The sequence below is a fragment of the Chanodichthys erythropterus genome, chromosome 18 (assembly GCF_024489055.1).
Source record: "Chanodichthys erythropterus isolate Z2021 chromosome 18, ASM2448905v1, whole genome shotgun sequence".
Taxonomy (NCBI): domain Eukaryota; kingdom Metazoa; phylum Chordata; class Actinopteri; order Cypriniformes; family Xenocyprididae; genus Chanodichthys; species Chanodichthys erythropterus.
The window spans coordinates 10,566,605-10,584,582 of record NC_090238.1 but is presented as its reverse complement, the minus strand read 5'-3'; the positions used below and the strand labels follow the sequence as shown (position 1 = coordinate 10,584,582).

Below are 17,978 nucleotides of genomic sequence, written 5' to 3'. Positions count from 1 at the left end.
CTTGCTGCAGGCGTACCAGGCCAACTTGCCATTGACATTGACTTCGTTTACATGTGCACCAATAATGCGATTATTTCTCATAATCAGAGTAAGGTCTTAATCGCAGTAAGATGTTTACATGACACAAGCAGAAAACTTTACTCCAGTTTACATGTAATTTTCATTACTCTAATTATTCGCTAATAAGTATGGTTATACCAACACTCAGATAGGCATACAGCATGCATGTTACCGGCCATTGTTGTTGTGTAAAGCTTACGACGGATGCATCTCCGGGAGGGAGGGGGGCATCATCTCTCATTGCACATAAACTGCCTGGAGATGATGGCTGTCTTTCTAGCATTGAAACACTTTCTCCCAGACCTGAGGGGTCATCATGTGCTTTTCCAGACAGACAACACATTGGTAGTCTCTTACATAACCATCAGGGGGGGTCTGCGGTCACGGCCACTTTACAAACTGGTGCACCAGATCCCCCTGTGGGCTCAGGGGAAGCAATTCCTGAGAGCAGTCCACATCCCTGGGCACCAAAACCGAGTTCTGGACAGAGTTTGCCAGAACGGGGCCTGTCTGTTGCTATCAGCTGGCCTAGTAACTGGCCGGCCCGAGTCTGGTTCTCGGACCTTGTGTCTCTTCTTGACGGCTCTCTATAGGAGATTCCAATCAAGAGGCACCTTCTGTCTCAGGTAGGTGGCTCAATCCTGCCCAGAGTTATGGAAGGGAACCATGGTTATAATTGTAAACGTTTCAGTAACTTTTTTAACAGAGGTGAAATACTTGGTGAAGTTATGTTTAAAATGGTTTTGGTTAGCCTTGATACACGTAAATAAACAAATGCATGAAATTATCATAAACACACATATACACACACATATACAAACCTCCTCTCAGTCAAGGCACTTTGACTGAAGAGATTGATAAGCTGATGGAGTGGATCCATGTTGTTTCTCTGCTCTGCTCCCTCCTTTAGTATCTCTACATAAGCTGCTTTCTGGTGGGTATAAAGTATTCCTATTACTATAAAATCAAAAAAAGCTCAGGGTAATATATATCTGTCTATAGTCAGTTGTCACATGGTTTGAAGGGAAAGATCACTGGAAAAGGATATTATGATTGAAAAGACCGAGGGTATAAGGTGCAGAGGAAGACTGAAAATGAGATGGATTGATGTGATCACAACGACGACAGGACGACTATTTCAACTCATCAGACTAGCACAAAACCGAATTCTATATGTTATGTCCCACACATATACATATATATATATATATATATATACATATATATACACACACACACACACACACACACACACACACAAATATATTAGGGGTGTATTCATCCCAAAACATACAGTACGGACGTCACGGTTTGGTTCATGCAGTCACACTACGAATACAGTCAGTTAACACTACCCCAAAACCCAAACATAACCATTTTATAGATTTATATATTAAAAGGAATATATTAATGTAATGGACACAAATATGTAGAAAAACTACAATTTTAGCAACAATGTTGCATTAAAAACCTATTTTGAGCCGCTTATCCCACTCCTACCTCTAAACTACCACTAAACATTTCTTAAAAATAGGTATAGTTATAAAGAAAAACCTAACTACATGTCAACTACCTCTCATCTGAACATTAGTAGACTGTCTGCTTTATATCTACTAACACTATTTCCATGGTCCCCCAACAGACATTCCACTGAAGTAACTTAAAGGTGCCCTAGAATTAAAAATTGAATTTACCTTGACATAGTTAAATAACAAGAGTTCAGTACATGGAAATGACATACAGTGAAACAAACACCATTGTTTCCTCCTTCTTATATAAATCTCATTTGTTTAAAAGACTCCGAAGAACAGGCGAATCTCAAAATAACACAGACTGTTACGTAACAGTCAGGATCATTAATATGTACGCCCCCAATATTTGCATATGCCAGCTCATGTTCAAGGCATTACACAAGGGCAGGACATCTGGATGTGCACAGCTGAATCATCAGACTAGGTAAGCAAGCAAGGACAATAGCGAAAAATGGCAGATGGAGCAATAATAACTGACATGATCCATGATATCATGATATTTTTATCATTGATATTTGTAAATTGTCTTTCTAAATCTTTTGTAGCATGTTGCTAATGTACTGTTAAATGTGGTTAAAGTTACCATTGTTTCTTACTGTATTCACGGAGCCAGAGCCATGTCATTATTTTCATTATTAAACACTTGCAGTCTGTATAATTTATAAACACAGCTTCATTCTTTATCTCTTTATCTTCTTTATCTCTAAATCTCACCAAAAGTGGGTAATGTTAGCCACGGAGCATACTATCAAACTCATTCAGAATCAAATGTAAACATCCAAATAAATACCATACTTACGCGATCAGACATGCTGCATGACGAACACTTTGTAAAGATCCATTTTGAGGGTTATATTAGCTGTGTGAACTTTGTTTATGCTGTTTAAGGCAGTCGCAAGCTCCGGGGGCGGTGAGCACGAGAATTTAAAGGGGCCGCAGTCTGAATCAGCGCATATTTAATGATGCCCCAAAATAGGCAGTTAAAAAAATGAATTAAAAAAATCTATGGGGTATTTTGAGCTGAAACTTCACAGACACATTCAGGGGACACCTTAGACTTATATTACATCTTTTAAAAAGATGTTCTACGGCACCTTTAATGTACATGTAAGTACATATCAACTTAACCCGAACCTTAACACCTAACCCAAAACTAACAGTGTATTAACAGTCTACTACAGTCGACTAATGGTGCTTTTCACTGCATGGTATGGCTCGGTACAGCTCACTTTTTGGCACTTTTCCACTGCATGGTACAGCTCGGTATGGCATGGTAAGGCTTGCTAAAATAGTACCACCTCAGTGGAGGTTCCAAGCATGCTATACCAATACTAAATGTGACGTGTAAACACTGCAGATCACTGATTAGTCATAGAGAATCGTCACTACCAGCATAGATTTAAATAGTCAGTAACAGCCACTGCAGTGTCATTTGTTCGCATGACTTTTTTAAACGAATTGCTTTAAATGACCATCGCACGCAAAAAAGAAATGGCTGTATTGTGGTCAGTAGATGAGGTGCAGACTCATTGGTAGCCGAGGAGCGGATCCATGGCAGTAGCACGGCGCAACTACACGATCAGTCTATAATCCCACCCACTTTGAAGCTATACTAAACTGCAGTGAAAAAGCAAACCGAAAGTAAGCAGGCCAAGCCGAGCCGTGACGTACCGAGCCGAGTCGTACCACACAGTGGAAAGTGCCATAATACTCTAATGTTGACATGTAGTTGCAAAGTTACATTGTAAAATTATAAATGTATTTACAGTACTGCTTCAAAACTCTGCTTTTATTGTATTTTGTTGCTATATAAGATTATAATGTTGTCAGATTCATTGAGCTCATAAACTCACATTATGCTAGTTTCAGTGTGTTAGCAACATGTTTTTAAAGCACACAACAATCTCAATTAGTTTGAAGTGTGCCTACATGTAATTTATGTTTCAATATAACATGTGAAAGTCTCTACAAGTAATATTAATATTGTACTCAAAATTGAAAACTGCAATTCTAAAAACCCATTACAAAATTCCCAAGGGAACCTGTGGTGAATTAGACTTCTGGATTGGCGTGCACATGAACGTCATGACTCAACATCTGAGTCAACTGGGGAATACAGCCAATCAGAAACACACTCACAGCCAAATCCTCAATTAGTCTGTCCTCAGGTGAGTCAAGCTCTGCCTTCAGCCAGACTCTCTCATAACCCCGAAGGAAAAGATTCACTGCTCTGTGCCTGCAAAAAAGACAAATCTCAAGTTAAAAGCAAGTAATTATTATCGGTTTCAGCCCACTGAATTATAAGGAAGATGACAAAATGTCCTCTTTATCTAAGTTAGCTCAACAACATTACAGTTCACAAGTATTTCTGCAGCTTTTCAGCTTTTATCACTTGGGTAATTCATAATGCAATATGAAAAGTAAATAGACTTTTCATAATTCTCTTTGCAGCAGACCTGGGAAGATTGTACAAAGGAGCCATTCTCAAACAAGCAACTACAGCTCGTTTCCTCTGCTTAGACAACATCTTATGCCACACTGCCCTCTTCTTCTTCTGAGGGCGCTCCACCTGAAAGAAAACAAAGCTTTATGTAAATCAATTACTAGAACAGAACCACACAGATGGTTACATTTGATAGTCTAGACCCATTCTGATATGGCCATACACAACATGCAGGCTTTGCCATTATGCTGTCAATCATCATTTACAATCAGTTGCAGCAATTAATTTCCAGTCTAACCTGATCCAGGTGGAAAAGAACACAAGCGATGCCTAAGATCCTCTCAATACTGAGGGGATCTACTACGTTTTCACACAGATCCTGGCAAAAAAAGAAAAATGAAACCAAGTGAGGTGAGGAGACTCAAAAAGCATTTTTCACAGGACACTATCAGAACTTTCACAGGTTGTCTGCTGGTTCACCTGTTGCAGGTTGCTTCGAATGAATGCTCGGACCTCATCCTCTGTGTCCCTCTAGAAACAGATGAATGCTTCAGATGTCAAGAAAAAAAAAACATAATATTTTCAAGATAACAAATGGACTGATTTTGCAAGCACTGAGCAGTATGAACGGGCATACCTGAGAGAAACGATTCTTGGCATGGGTGATCAGGCCCTGATCGCCATGGCAACATCCATTCATGGCAACTGAGAGGAGTTTTTTTGGGGCGGCCACAATGAGAGAGGTGTGTGTGGAGTAATGATCACCCTTCCTCTTCACCTTTCTTCTCTCCTGGTTGCACACTCCTCCCTAATGGACAATCATATAATTTAGATTCATTCAATATTATTGAACAGCATATCTGGGTTGAATAATGACATTTCTTTTCAAAGAATAGAGTAAAATGGATTGAGAAGAACTAGGGAGCAAAATATGTCGCATGGTCATTTACAGAGTTAATTAAGGGAAAAACTGAATGGGTTAGTTCACCCAAAAATGAAAATTCTGTCATTAATCACTCACTCTCATGTCATTCCAAACACGTAAGACTTTTGTTCATCTGAGAAAAACAAATTAAGAGAGATTTCTGCCAATGCAACTACCACTTTCAAGCCCCAGAAAGGCAGTAAAGATATCATAAAAATAAACCATGTGACTCCAGTGGTTTAACCTCAGTTCCCTTTCGTGGGAACTGTCGACGCTGCGTGGCAACGCATTGGGAACCTTCTGCGTGATGTCGTCACTGAAGCACTCATGTATCTAACCAATCGCATAGCGAGACGTCAGAGACGGGTGACGTCACGGACCAGGAAACTATAAAGCATACCCAGATGCAGAGAACGCTAGCTTCTGTGTCTTCAGCAAGCACTCTATGTTATCGTGTGTCTTATTTGGTGTTGTTTGTCTTATTTCATATAAACAAGTGACGATATCTTTGTCTGAGGACAAGAGTATCTCACACCAATCCATATTATATATATATATATATATATATATATATATATATATATATATATATATATATATATATATATATATATATATATATATATATATATATATATATATATAAAAGACACGTATTATGGCAAGAAACTCGCTCTCAGAATACTGTGTTCCAGTGTTCCCCGCGGATCGTGAAAAAGAAGCCATTCGTGGGGTTCACAAATGGATCTGACAGAGGGGTTAGAGACGGGCGCTGCCCTTTCTCTGCCCTTACCTTCCAGGTTCAGTGCCATCTCCCAGGTGGAAGCACGCTCTGTGGTTTCTTTCCCCGGGTTGAGGCACCAGTATTTCACATGCCTAGCTCTGAGGAGGTGGATATTGTGATATCGATCTGAGGACTCGCCACCTCACACACATCGTGTTAGGGAGTGGAGCGTGCACATCAGTTAAAAAACAAAGCAGCTGACTGTTCATTCATAAAAATGTCCCGGAGTGTAAAGAAAGAAAGTACTAGTGGGAGTTTTTATCTCCACTCCTGTTGGCTTTATTCTCGAGGGAATAAAAGTCTAACATGAGGCTTAGATCTCACGTTTGCCGAGGCAGCACGTGGATTAAGCCTGCAATAAGGAATATATAGCTCAAATCTCGCGTTTGCCGAGGCAGCGCGTAGATTAAGTGTGCAAACAAAAAATATACGGCTCTCTCGAATCTTGCGTTTGCCGAGGCTGCGCATAGATTGCGTGCATGTAGTATTTATTGTATATAATGTGTTTATATATATCTGGAGGGAACTGAGCAGACGGGAGTTTCCCTTTCTCTCTTTCCCTATAATACCTTGCAAACTATTACGAGCTATAATTCTCTTTGTATTCTAATATATTCAGCCTGTCATTTTTGACTGTTTTGGGCTGCATTTAATTTAAGGATTAAATGAAATATTGAATACATTAAATTCTGAGGAATTTAAAGGAAAAGGGTGTCACCACCCTTGCTCCCCCGCAGAAAGCTTGGGGACCGGGACAGGTGACACAAGTGAAGTCTTTGTGAAGTAAGACAGATCTGCGGACTGTTATTATCACCAAGAAGGCTTCAAAGAGGTCCTGACATCTGTGGCCAGGATCCATGCGGGCAGCCCCCTCCGGAGGGGGTCCTGTGTTAGAATATCTGACACCCGTTCCCCTTTGGCGCCCTCAGGGGGCCGTTATGCTAATCCTGCCACCCAGTGTGCGTCAGGGTGCAGCGGTCTCCACCAACCCTCCGAGGAGAGCCGGTCATGACTTGATTCGTCTGTTTTCTGCCGGTGCGCCGCTCCAGAACATCGAATCAAGTGCTCAAAAACACCAGAGGCCAGTCTCGAGAGACTGGTTCCCTTAGTAGATTTTATGGCAGAATGGAAACTTCTACCGAATATATCAAAATGGGTGCTGCTCATCATAAAAAAGGGTTACAGGGTCTCGCCCGCCGAGATTCAATGGGGTCTTTCCCATAGTGGTGACCCCCGTGCAGTCTCTGGTTATGGAACAAGAGGTTATGACACTCTTGCGAAAAGGAGCTATAGAAAAGGTTCCTCCTCCCTGCGAGCTGTCCGGCTTCTACAGCCGCTACTTCATTGTTCCAAAGAAGGATGTGTCCTATCATAGATTTACATGTGTTAAATCGCTCAATATGAAAGCTCAAATTTAAGATGCATACACTTAAACAGATTATCCCACAGATCAGGTCCGAGGACTGGTTTGTGGCGATAGACCTGAGAGAGGCGTACTTTCAGGTGTCCATCCATCCTTCTCACAGGAAGTTCCTCAGGTTTGCTTTCAGGGGCAAAGCTTACCAGTACAGGGTTTTTCCTTTCGGCCTGTTATTATCACCCCGCACATTCACGATGTGCGTGGATGCAGTGCTGGCTCCACTGAGACTCCAGCGCATCCGCGTACTTAATTACATAGAAAGTGATTCTAGCTCAATCAGAGCAACTAACAGTTCAGCATCGAGATGCTGTTCTGTCCCACATGAAAAGCCTTGGGCTGAGGCTCAATGCCAAAAAGAGTGTGCTAGTTTTGGCTCAGACTACCACTTATCTAGGTGTAGTTTGGGACTTCACCACGATGCAGGCACATTTTCGCAAAAGGGGTGAAGTTAGGCCAGTCACTCACTGTAAATCAGTTCCAGAAACTCTTGGGTCTGATGGCAGCTGCGTCCAACGTCATACCTTTTGGCTTTCTGCACATGAGACCCTTACAGTGGTGGCTCAGGACCAGGGGATTTTGTCCGAGGGGAAATCCTTTTCGCATGATCAAAGTCATGCGGCGATGCCCTCGTGCTCTGGCCATGTGGAAAGATCCCTGGTTCCTATTCAACCTATTTGCTTCGGGAGAGTCAACCTAGTGACCACTCTGGTACTCTCTAACACATCCAGCATCTCTGAGTCTGGATGCCATGGTACAGACGTGGCTGAGGCTACGTCTGTATGCATTTCCCCCGATCGCCTTTCTCCCGGGAGTTCTGGAGAAAGTACGCCGGGAAGGGCTCAGACTAATACTGGTAGCCCCCTTCTGGCCAACCAGAATATGGTTCTTAGACCTAGTGTCCTTACTAGATGGCTCACAGATGCTGGTCTTCCAACTGAGGTTGTGGAGACCATCCTTAACTCCAGAGCTCCTGCCACGAGGAAGCTTTATTCCTATAAATGGAATTTATTTTTTGCTTGGTGCAGACAGAATAATATGGACCCTGTCCACTCTCCTATCAGCTTTGTGCTAAGATTTCTCCAAGAAAAATCGATCATGAGTGGTAACTCGGCTCAGGGTCTATGGGAGGACCATCAGCTCTCCTGGCACATAAATCGGCTGGAGATGATGGCGGTGTTTCTAGCACTGAAACACTTACTCCCAGACCTGTGGGGCCACTGTCCGTACGGACAACACGACGGCAGGATGGTGAAAGCATTCCTTCACGCTAGACCTGACTATCTGCCAGGGTCCCTACCAATGTCCCAGGTCCCATTGTACTCCAGGCCATCTATCCTCCTCCCTTTGAGTCTTCGGATCAGGAAAAACTGAATCTGCTCTGCCCGTTGAGGGCTTTGGATGCTTATGCCCACAGAGCTGCCCTGTGGCGAAAATCAGACCAATTGTTTGTCTGTTATGGGTCCCCTAAAAAGTGGGTGGTTGAGGCCATCTCACTTGCATATGAATCGGCCGAACAGCCCTCTCTATTGGCTGTTCGCGCCCATTTCACTAGGGGTATGGCGGCATCAAAGGCTCTGATGTCTGGAATATCCATTAATGGTATCTGTGATGCAGCTGGATGGTCATGCCAGCACACATTTATCAGGGTTTATACCCTTGATGTTGGCTCCACTCCGGAGTCTTCTATTTTGTCACCAACATTGGCAAGTATTTGAAGCTACGGCACAGTTGGGATAGCGTTCCCAATGCGCTGCCATGCAGTGTCGAAAGTTCCCACGAAAGGGAACGTCTCAGGTTACAGATGTAACCCTGGTTCCCTGAGTAGGGAACGAGACGCTGCGTCTCTTGCCGTACCCCCTGCATACTTGCGAGTGCTTGCTTCAGACTTATCCCAGAAGCTATCCGGGTATGCTTTATAGTTTCCTGGTCCGTGACGTCACCCGTCTCTGACGTCTCGCTACGCGATTGGTTAGATACATGAGTGCTTCAGTGACGACATCACGCAGAAGGTTCCCAATGCGTTGCCACGCAGCGTCTCGTTCCCTACTCAGGGAACCAGGGTTACATCTGTAACCTGAGACGGTTTATGAATTGACGCGAGTGCTTTGCACAAAAAACAATTTACCACTTTATTTGCAAAATATTCATCTCCAACAAGCATTCAGGCAAAAACGTCTTCTCTCGCGTACACACAACACGCATACGTCATGGTGCTATCATGAACACGCAAGTTGGAGATTATTATTTTGAAAATAAAGCGGTAAATTATATTTTGTTTTGTTTTATTGTGCAAACAAAGCACTCACATCACTTCATACAACTGAGATCAAACTACTGGAGTCCGGAGAATGGATTACTTTTATAATGTCTTTACTACCTTTCTGGGGCTTGAAAGTGTCAGTTGCATAGGCATAGGCATCTGTGTCCACCTCTCTCAGCCAGCTCATTCTGATAAATACCAAACATTAAGCAGATGAAGGAACAGAAAGCTCTCAAATTTCATTAAACAGATCTTCATTTTTGTTCCGAAGAAGAACGAAAGTCTTACAGGTTTGGAACAACATGAGGGTGAGTAATTAATGACAGAATTTTCATTTTTGGGTGAACTAACCATTTAATGTGTTCACAACAAATAATACAGTATAAGTGAAATGAAAAGAGACCTTATCCATCCTGCTTTTGCTGCTGTTCACCAGGAATGTCATGTTGTTGATTTCATTTTGAACAACAAAATTCTGTTCTTCCCATTTGAAATTCTAAAGGGGGGAAAAATTTGAAAACTAAGAATGTAATAAATGAATGAAAGTTTCAAAAGTATAAACAAATTAAAATATTATGATGATATTAAGGGGATGTGCTCAACTTTTGGGTGTACTTTGGAGTAATTTTTTTCTATGAGGACAACAAAGATAAACAAGAAATGATAATTTCATTCTTTCTTATTACTTAGTGTTCAAAACAGGCATCATTGACATGTAAATGTTTGTGAACATGTTTTGTGTGTTGGTCTTCTGATGGCAGATTCCAGAACGGGAACTCTTTTTACAGAGCCCTTCACATGACATAAGAAAAATACATACTTCAGTTGCCACAAATTAATTCCCACAAATGTATTAATTTATGGACACATTATATTAATTTGTTAAATCATGATCATGCTGCACCTATTCATTTAAAGGTAGGGTAGGCAATTTGCAACATTATCAACGCCAAAATTAATCTGCAGCAGGTGGTACAACTTTAGCTCTGTAAGTTGTTTATGTTCATTAGTACTGTAATGTTATGTGCTTTGAGACATGAGGTAATTTAACACCGTCTCGCATCTTGTGAAGTTTTGCAAACTCTGCTATGCACGTTCATGTGTTTTGGAGGAGGTGTGGCTTTGCAGAGCACTCTGAAGGAAGGGTGGGATCTAATGCTTTCAAAGCTAGATTGCAAAATTGAGTACCCTACCTTTAAGAGGTAAATATTATATATTCGATATCATAAACACGACTGATAGCTGCTTACATGAGATTTAGCCCAAAAAATGAAGACTTCAGCTACAAGGGAGAAAAGCTTCTCAGCATCTGCGTCCACCTCTCTCAGCCAGCTCATTCTGATAAATACCAAACATTAAGCAGATTAACCAATAACCAACAGTGAATTTCAATAATTGATAATAGATTGCATATTGCATATTTTTTTTCTCACCTGTGAAGGTCTATAAATGGAATGAGTAAAGGGTAAAAAGCATAGATATCTTGGACCAACACAGTAAACCTTTCCTGGATGTCTAACTCCTGCTCTAAGACATCGCCACGCCCCTCTGCCTTCAAATGCTCCTCCTCCAGCAGCACTGACTCCACCCTCTTCCTTAACTTTTCCATCAGAGGCAGAAAGTGGCTCTTCAAGAGATGTGGTTCTGCCTTGCTGATGATAGGCTGGCCAAATACTAAAAGAAACGCTCTGTTATTTATTGCATTTTTTTTTTTTATTTGTACTTTCCAATGTAAGTTCCAATTTGACTTGGTCTTAAAGTTTAGATGACTTGTACTGCCCTTGTTTTCTTCTAAAATAAATTTTTCAATGTTAGATTAAAATGCCAGATGATCATAATCTAGTAATTCACTTTTCAAGCGGGACCAGCTCACCTGCAAGGCGTTTCATCCAAGAACTGTCTACAGTCCCCAGGTGGGCATGGATGATGGAGAGGATGTGACCCATCATGGCATTGGTGTGCTGAGGTGTGACAGAGGAACAGTGGCCCTCCTGGGATGCCTGGTTACCAGCCTCCCCCCATCTAGAGACATAGCTACACAGCAGAGGAAGAGTCACCTCAGTAACCCTTGTTAAAAGGGCATGGCGGGCTGCAGACCCCGCTCCTGCGAGCTCTTCGACCTCTGAGAAAGCCTCCTGCAAAGTGGGAAGGAGCCTACAGGCTCTCTCGGCTAGAAAGACCACACCAACATCCATGAGAAAAACTGAATGCGGCAGTGTGAGAATGTGCACGTACTTGTGTTCTATTGAACTTTTCTTGCCTTTACCTTCACTCTCTTCATTACTCATCGTGTCGGAGAGGGAATGAAGGTCACTTAGCTCCAAGAAACACACAGGAAAGGCTGCAGATAATGCAGCCAGACACTCCCCAAAGACTGACCTCTGCCTATCAAAACAAAAATAAAGGCTAACTGACAGATGAAACACAAACCTAGACATGAGCTAATAACTATGGAGCGCACAAGTTTCAAAAGGACAAACCGAACAATAATACAGCATTAACAATAATATATCATCAGAACAAAATGATAAGAGCCAAACCCAAAGTAACACAATGTGCTAAGGACAATAGATTTGTTAAAGGGTTAGAACAACCAAAAATGAATTTCCTCGCTATCATGTCTGCCCTAACCTGTATACTGTTATTTTCCGTAGAACACTGAAATGAAAGGTAATTTGAAAGCTACAAGAATTTCTGTGCATAGCAATACTACCTTTCAAAAGCTTGCCATTAGTAAGGGCTTTTTTTTTTTTTATGAAAACATGTATTTACCAATTACACAACTGTGTAAAGTGATAATAAAGACATTTACAATTTTACAAAAGATTTTTATTTCAAATACATGCTGTTATTTTGATCGTTCTATTAAATCAAAATATCCCGTAAAAAAAGTACCATGGTTTCCACAAAAATATTAAGCAGCTTAACTGTTTTCACCATTGATAATAATAAGCAAAGCTACTTGAGCATCAAATCAACATATTAGAATGATTTCTGAAGGATCATGTGACACTGAAGACTGGAGCAATTATGCTGAAAATTCAACTTTGCCAACACATAAATAAAGTATATTTTAAAATATATTAACATAGAAAACAGTTATTTTAAATTGTAATAATATTTCAAAATATTGCCATTTTTACTATATTCTTAATGAAATAATTCCAGGCTTAATAAGCATGAGAGACTTCTTTCAAAATCTTTAAAACATCTTACCCACCCCAAACTTTAACTTTCTGTTCCAAAGTTTTTAGGTATGTAAGATGTTTTAATGTTTTTGAAAGAGGCTCATCACACCACAGTAAAGAAATAGTATTGCAATTTAAAAGAACTGTTTTCTATTTTAATATATCTTTGTTGTATCTTAAAATGTAATTTATTCCTGTGAAAACAAAGCTGAATTTGAAGACAGAGGGGCTCTTCCTTGCCCGAAGATATCATATGACTTCAGAAGACTTGGACTATTACAATAGTGTAAGAGTAGCATAGACTAAAAGGTAAAATTTTTGGTGATTTTTTTTTTTTTTAAATTGACACACATGACAGACATGCATTATCTTAAACATTTCACTTTGTGTTTAAATGAGAAAATAACAGCATATGGGTTTGGAATAAGGGAAAGCAAATACTGACAGAATTTTCCATTTTGAGTGAAACAATACTCGATAGATAATACAGTGTTACCTCTCAATAAAGGTACCACTGCAGGTGCCAAGAATGTAGAGACTGCTGAGGATCCTGTAACAACAGGAGTGCACTTCATCCACTGAAAGAAAAAATAAATCAGAGATTTAAAAAACAAATATTTTCACTCTTGCATATTTGAAGTTCAATGTAAAAAAAAAAAAAAAAACTGACAGGCTATGATTTATCCCAACTGTAAATGTGATTTATTCATAATTCAGACGAATTGCAAAAGAGGAGTAAATGGGGTGAAATTCTTTCTAATGAAATGGTAATCAGTTCATACAGAGCAGAAATGTAAAGTATGAATGATTCAACATGATGCTGCTGTTCTAAAAGCGTGCTGCACAGCAGTTCTTATCGCAGCAAAGCCTGCTGCCTTCCTACAGTGTAGTGCAAACAGCACACAGTACACTTATGAAAACAATTGTTTATAGAAGTAATATAAGGTCATGTTCAAGAAGAAAATTCTCAGGTCACAGAGAAAGTGAAAGAATACCAAATGCTGTTGGACTTCTTGCGAACATACAGCCAGTTCCTTTGGATCTTTATATGGTGCAAAATAGAGCAAAACATTACTGAATGTACCTTTAAGCTGAACTCAAAGAGAGTCATCATCTTTGAGAGGAATAGTCAATTCAAACAAGGGGCCAGCTTAGTGATTTTTCAATTATTAATGCTGCAACTTGCACATTCCGTATTAAAATATACACCCAGAAGCACATGCCCATAAGAAGGGTCAGTCACAGGGCCATATATATATTACACTGCATCCTGTGTGGACAGGAAGTCAAGTGCCACTCTAATTGGCAAAACAGGTAAGTGGAAAGGGAAGTGATCTGCACAAACCAAAACCTTTGTGAATATTTTTCCACTGCCTTTCCACAACCTCCATTTATTTCACTCCATCTGTTCATTCATCATAGAAAACACTAATCTATTCATTATTCATCTAATTAGTTGCTGCTATTTCTTCCATCCATTCAGCCCTCTTCCTTGTTCTCCTACCGATCAATCCCCCTCCGTGCTGCCCCTGGGAGTCATGCTGAAATAGAGCGGTGAGCACTGGGATCAGGGCGGTGGTAGTGTACGTTATGACCTCGCTGTCTCCCCTGGTCTGGGCTCGGTTCAGTCCATACTCATCCCAGGTCACAGTTTCCACCATTAGCTCAAGATCCTCTGCCGCAGCTTCAAAAAATGACCACAACGACACCCTGACAGATTCACTAGTGGTTTTCATTACTGTCCTAGAGACAAGCAATCATAGACACGTTAGAATGACCAATCACTTTGGTCATTATTATTAATTTTTTTTTTTTTTTCATCATATACACTACTCAATGTTTTTGAAAGAAATATTTCAACATATTGAACATTTAGCAAGGAAGTATATTCAACAAGGCTACTTTTTATGAACAATGCTGTCATTACATTAATAACATGGAATATTATTACAATTTAAAACCATTTAACCATTTAATATAGTTAAATTATTCATGTGACAGTAAGGATGTATTCCATTATAAATATATTTACTGTCACTTTTGAGATATATATATATATATATATATATACCGATCAGGCATAACTTTATGACCACCTTCCTAATATTGCGTTGGTCCCACTTTTGCTGCCAAAACAGCCCTGAGGCATGGACTCCACTAGACCCCTGAAGGTGTGCTGTGGTATCTGGCACCAAGAAGTTAGCAGCAGATCCTTCAAGTCATATAAGTTGCAAGGTGGGGCCTCCATGGATCGAACTTGTTTGTTCAGCACATCCCACATGTGCTCGATTGGATTGAGATCTGGGGAATTTGAAGGCCAAGTCAACACCTCAAACTCTTTGTTGTGCTCCTCAAACCATTCCTGGAACATTTTTGCTTTGTGACAGGCCACAGTATCCTGCTGAAAAATGCCACAGCCACCAAGGAATACCGTTTCCATGAAAGGGTTACATGGTCTGCAACAATGCTTAGGTAGGTGGTACATGTCAAAGTAACATCCACATGGATGGCAGGACCCAAGGTTTCCCAGCAGAACATTGCCCAAAGCATCACACTGCCTCAGCCTGCTTGCCTTCTTCCCATATTGCATCCTGGTGCCATGTGTTCCCCAGGTAAACGATGCACACACACCCGGCCATCCACATGATGTAAAAGAAAATGTGATTCATCAGACCAGGCCACCGTCTTCCATTGCTCCGTGGTCCAGTTCTGATGTTCACGTGCCCACTGTTGCCATTTTCGGCGGTGGACAGGGGGTCAGCATTGGCACCCTGATTGGTCTGCGGCTATGCAGCCCCATACGCAACAAACTGTGATGTGTATTCTGACACTTTCTGTCAGAACTAGCATTAATTTCTTTAGCAATCTTAGCTACAGTAGCTCGTCTATTGGATCGGACCACACAGGCCAGCCTTCACTCCTTACGTGCATCAATGAACCTTGGCCGTCCATGACCCTGTCGCCAGTTCACCACTGTTCCTTTCTTGGACAACTTTTGATAGATACAGACCACTGCAGACTGGGAACACCCCACAAGAGCTGTCGATGACCCAGTCGTCTAGCCATCACAATTTGGCCCTTGTCAAATTCGCTCAAAGTTATGCTTGCCCATTTTTCCTGTTTCTAACACATCAACTTTGAGAACAAAATATTAACTTGCTGCCTAATACTGTATATCCCACTCACTAACAGGTGCTGTGATGGAGATAATCAGTGTCAGTGGTCATAATGCTATGCCTAATTGGTGCATATACATTATATATATATATATATATATATATATATATATATATAAAATTATCACCATGTATATTATTGAAGCAAAACTGAATACTCTATTTTTAAGATGAAGCAATCAGCCTACGAATGGCTTACTGTACTCATAGTTCTCTCTGCATATTAAGCTGGAATAGTTAAAAGTAAAAGGCAAAAGTCGAGCCTGCATTAAAAGCCAGCTTTGCAAGCTTTACTCACTACTGTTGCGCCACGCAAGACATTCAATTCTGTGCATCTATTTTAAAACGTTGAGTGGCCCAAACAGAAATTGGTGGGCAGAGGTAATTAGCATTTACCAACAAGGGACGCTATTTGCACTTAGTGTAGACACTCCGTTTTAAAATACATACAAGATGTCAGGTTGGGTGGGTGGTGGAAGGAACGAGGACTCAATTGCAGGGAAGAGGGCTTTTATTTATAATAAAAAATAAAACAAAAACACAACAAAAACAACCCCGAGGGGGAAAACAGACTAACTTAAACTTGACTTGACTTGACAGGGACTAGACTTGACTTGACTTGACTAGGCTAGGCTAGGCTAGGCTTGAAGACACACAAGGAGAAATACGACAGAATAAACGACAACGAACCAGCACAGGACTGCAAACACAAGGAGAATAAATAGGAGAGCAAACAAGGCAGGTAATGAGGGAGGACAGGTGGGGCAAATCAACCAATAATGAGGTAACAAGGTGGGCGGGGTCAAGACAATAGACATGAGAGCACATGGCACAAAGAAACACATGACAAGCCATGTGCTCACACCAAAACAAAACAAAGACACAAGCACATGGCCAATGAAGACAAAATCACAAGCCATGTGCTTACACAAGACGAGACATGAACACGTGACTATGAAAACTCATAAGCCACGTCTTCACACAAAACAAGACAACATGAGAGCACGCAGCCCGTGAAACAGACTGCGTGCTACACAAGACAACACCACAACATGAAAGCACGCGGCAGATGGAAATAACCGCGTGCTACACAAAACATGAGACAAGAGCGCACGGCAAGTGAAAGTACACACAAACCGTGCGCTCACAATAAAGACAGGACTGGGAGCGCGAGTGTCCGAATCCCGACACGAAACCGAAACCAAACTAGACACGAGTGCCGGGATCCGAACTTCACGCTCCCAACATGAAACAAGGCATGCAGACAAGAGAGCGCACAGCCCCGAGAACACTCGAGACTGTACGCTCACACAAAAACACGACAAGAACGGGAGTGTCAGAGCTCTGTCACAAAACCAAGAAATAAACTAGACCGAAGTGACAGAACCCTGACACAAGATATATAAAATATAAATATTTAGAGTAATTACAATTTTTAATCTATTATTGCATTTAGACATTACATATTTTACAGTTTAATTGATGTATCGATTTCCCAGATGATTAGTAGACAAAAAGGTCACCTATATTGAAGGACCTTCAGTAAATGTTATAATATTTTTGTAACTTGTATATCAGTACACCAAACACACAGTGAAGCATTAACTACCTTCCATCCAGGGACTGTGCCAGGATTTGTAGGCAGCTTACCAAAGCAAGGGCATCATTTCCTAAGAGGAAATATGGCATTGAGCTCAATGCAATCCAGCCAATAAAAAGCGCCAGCTCCTGATTTATGTTTTCCATGGAGGGTGGGTTAATAAAATTAATGAGGTATGTAAGCATTAACCTCAGCAATACAAGACTGGGGTGAGTGAACAATGGCAGTGGATAATGCTGAGAGTGCATGAGATGAATACAAAGTGCTTCTAAATTAAAAGTGTTTCTAGCAAAATAATCCAAAGTAGCATTTTATTAAAAACAATAAAAATACAGAAAGAAAGGAGTTTGAGAAAAAGACATTCACACCACACCAACCCTTACCAAACAGAGAGATTCTGCGTCTGGCTAGAGCTCCGAGTTTACAGAATAAACTAGGAAATAACAGGAGAGAGGACAACTGTAAGAGAAGGAATGAGGGAATCGAATGGGGAAAAAAACAAGATAGATGGAACTGAAAATATATAATGACAGAGTAGCAAAGGTGAACATGGAGACACAGACATGCACTCAGCCATGTGTGTGTACACG

General features: G+C 40.9%; 1 protein-coding gene across 12 annotated transcripts in view; it reads right to left on the bottom strand.

Moving 5' to 3' along the window:
• ryr2b (ryanodine receptor 2b (cardiac)) overlaps positions 1-17,978 on the bottom strand; it is a 123,103-nt gene that overhangs the window by 54,588 nt on the left and 50,537 nt on the right. For 10 of the 12 annotated variants that reach the window (XR_010892570.1, XR_010892573.1, XR_010892572.1 and 7 more), the window contains 16 exons: positions 17,772-17,821; positions 17,398-17,458; positions 14,117-14,355; positions 13,109-13,190; positions 11,691-11,809; positions 11,298-11,594; positions 10,858-11,098; positions 10,675-10,762; positions 10,029-10,056; positions 9,828-9,922; positions 4,673-4,843; positions 4,516-4,566; positions 4,334-4,414; positions 4,049-4,161; positions 3,732-3,828; positions 882-991 (listed from right to left, as the gene is read on the bottom strand). Coding sequence is in view for 6 of the 12 variants with exons in the window: in XM_067368492.1 (XP_067224593.1) it covers positions 882-991; positions 3,732-3,828; positions 4,049-4,161; positions 4,334-4,414; positions 4,516-4,566; positions 4,673-4,843; positions 9,828-9,922; positions 10,029-10,056; positions 10,675-10,762; positions 10,858-11,098; positions 11,298-11,594; positions 11,691-11,809; positions 13,109-13,190; positions 14,117-14,355; positions 17,398-17,458; positions 17,772-17,821 (1,923 nt within the window). In the remaining 6 variants the exon portion in view is untranslated. The remainder of the gene's footprint in view (positions 1-881; positions 992-3,731; positions 3,829-4,048; positions 4,162-4,333; positions 4,415-4,515; positions 4,567-4,672; positions 4,844-9,827; positions 9,923-10,028; positions 10,057-10,674; positions 10,763-10,857; positions 11,099-11,297; positions 11,595-11,690; positions 11,810-13,108; positions 13,191-14,116; positions 14,356-17,397; positions 17,459-17,771; positions 17,822-17,978) is intronic. The other 2 variants (XM_067368494.1, XM_067368497.1) reach the window with 2 other exon arrangements.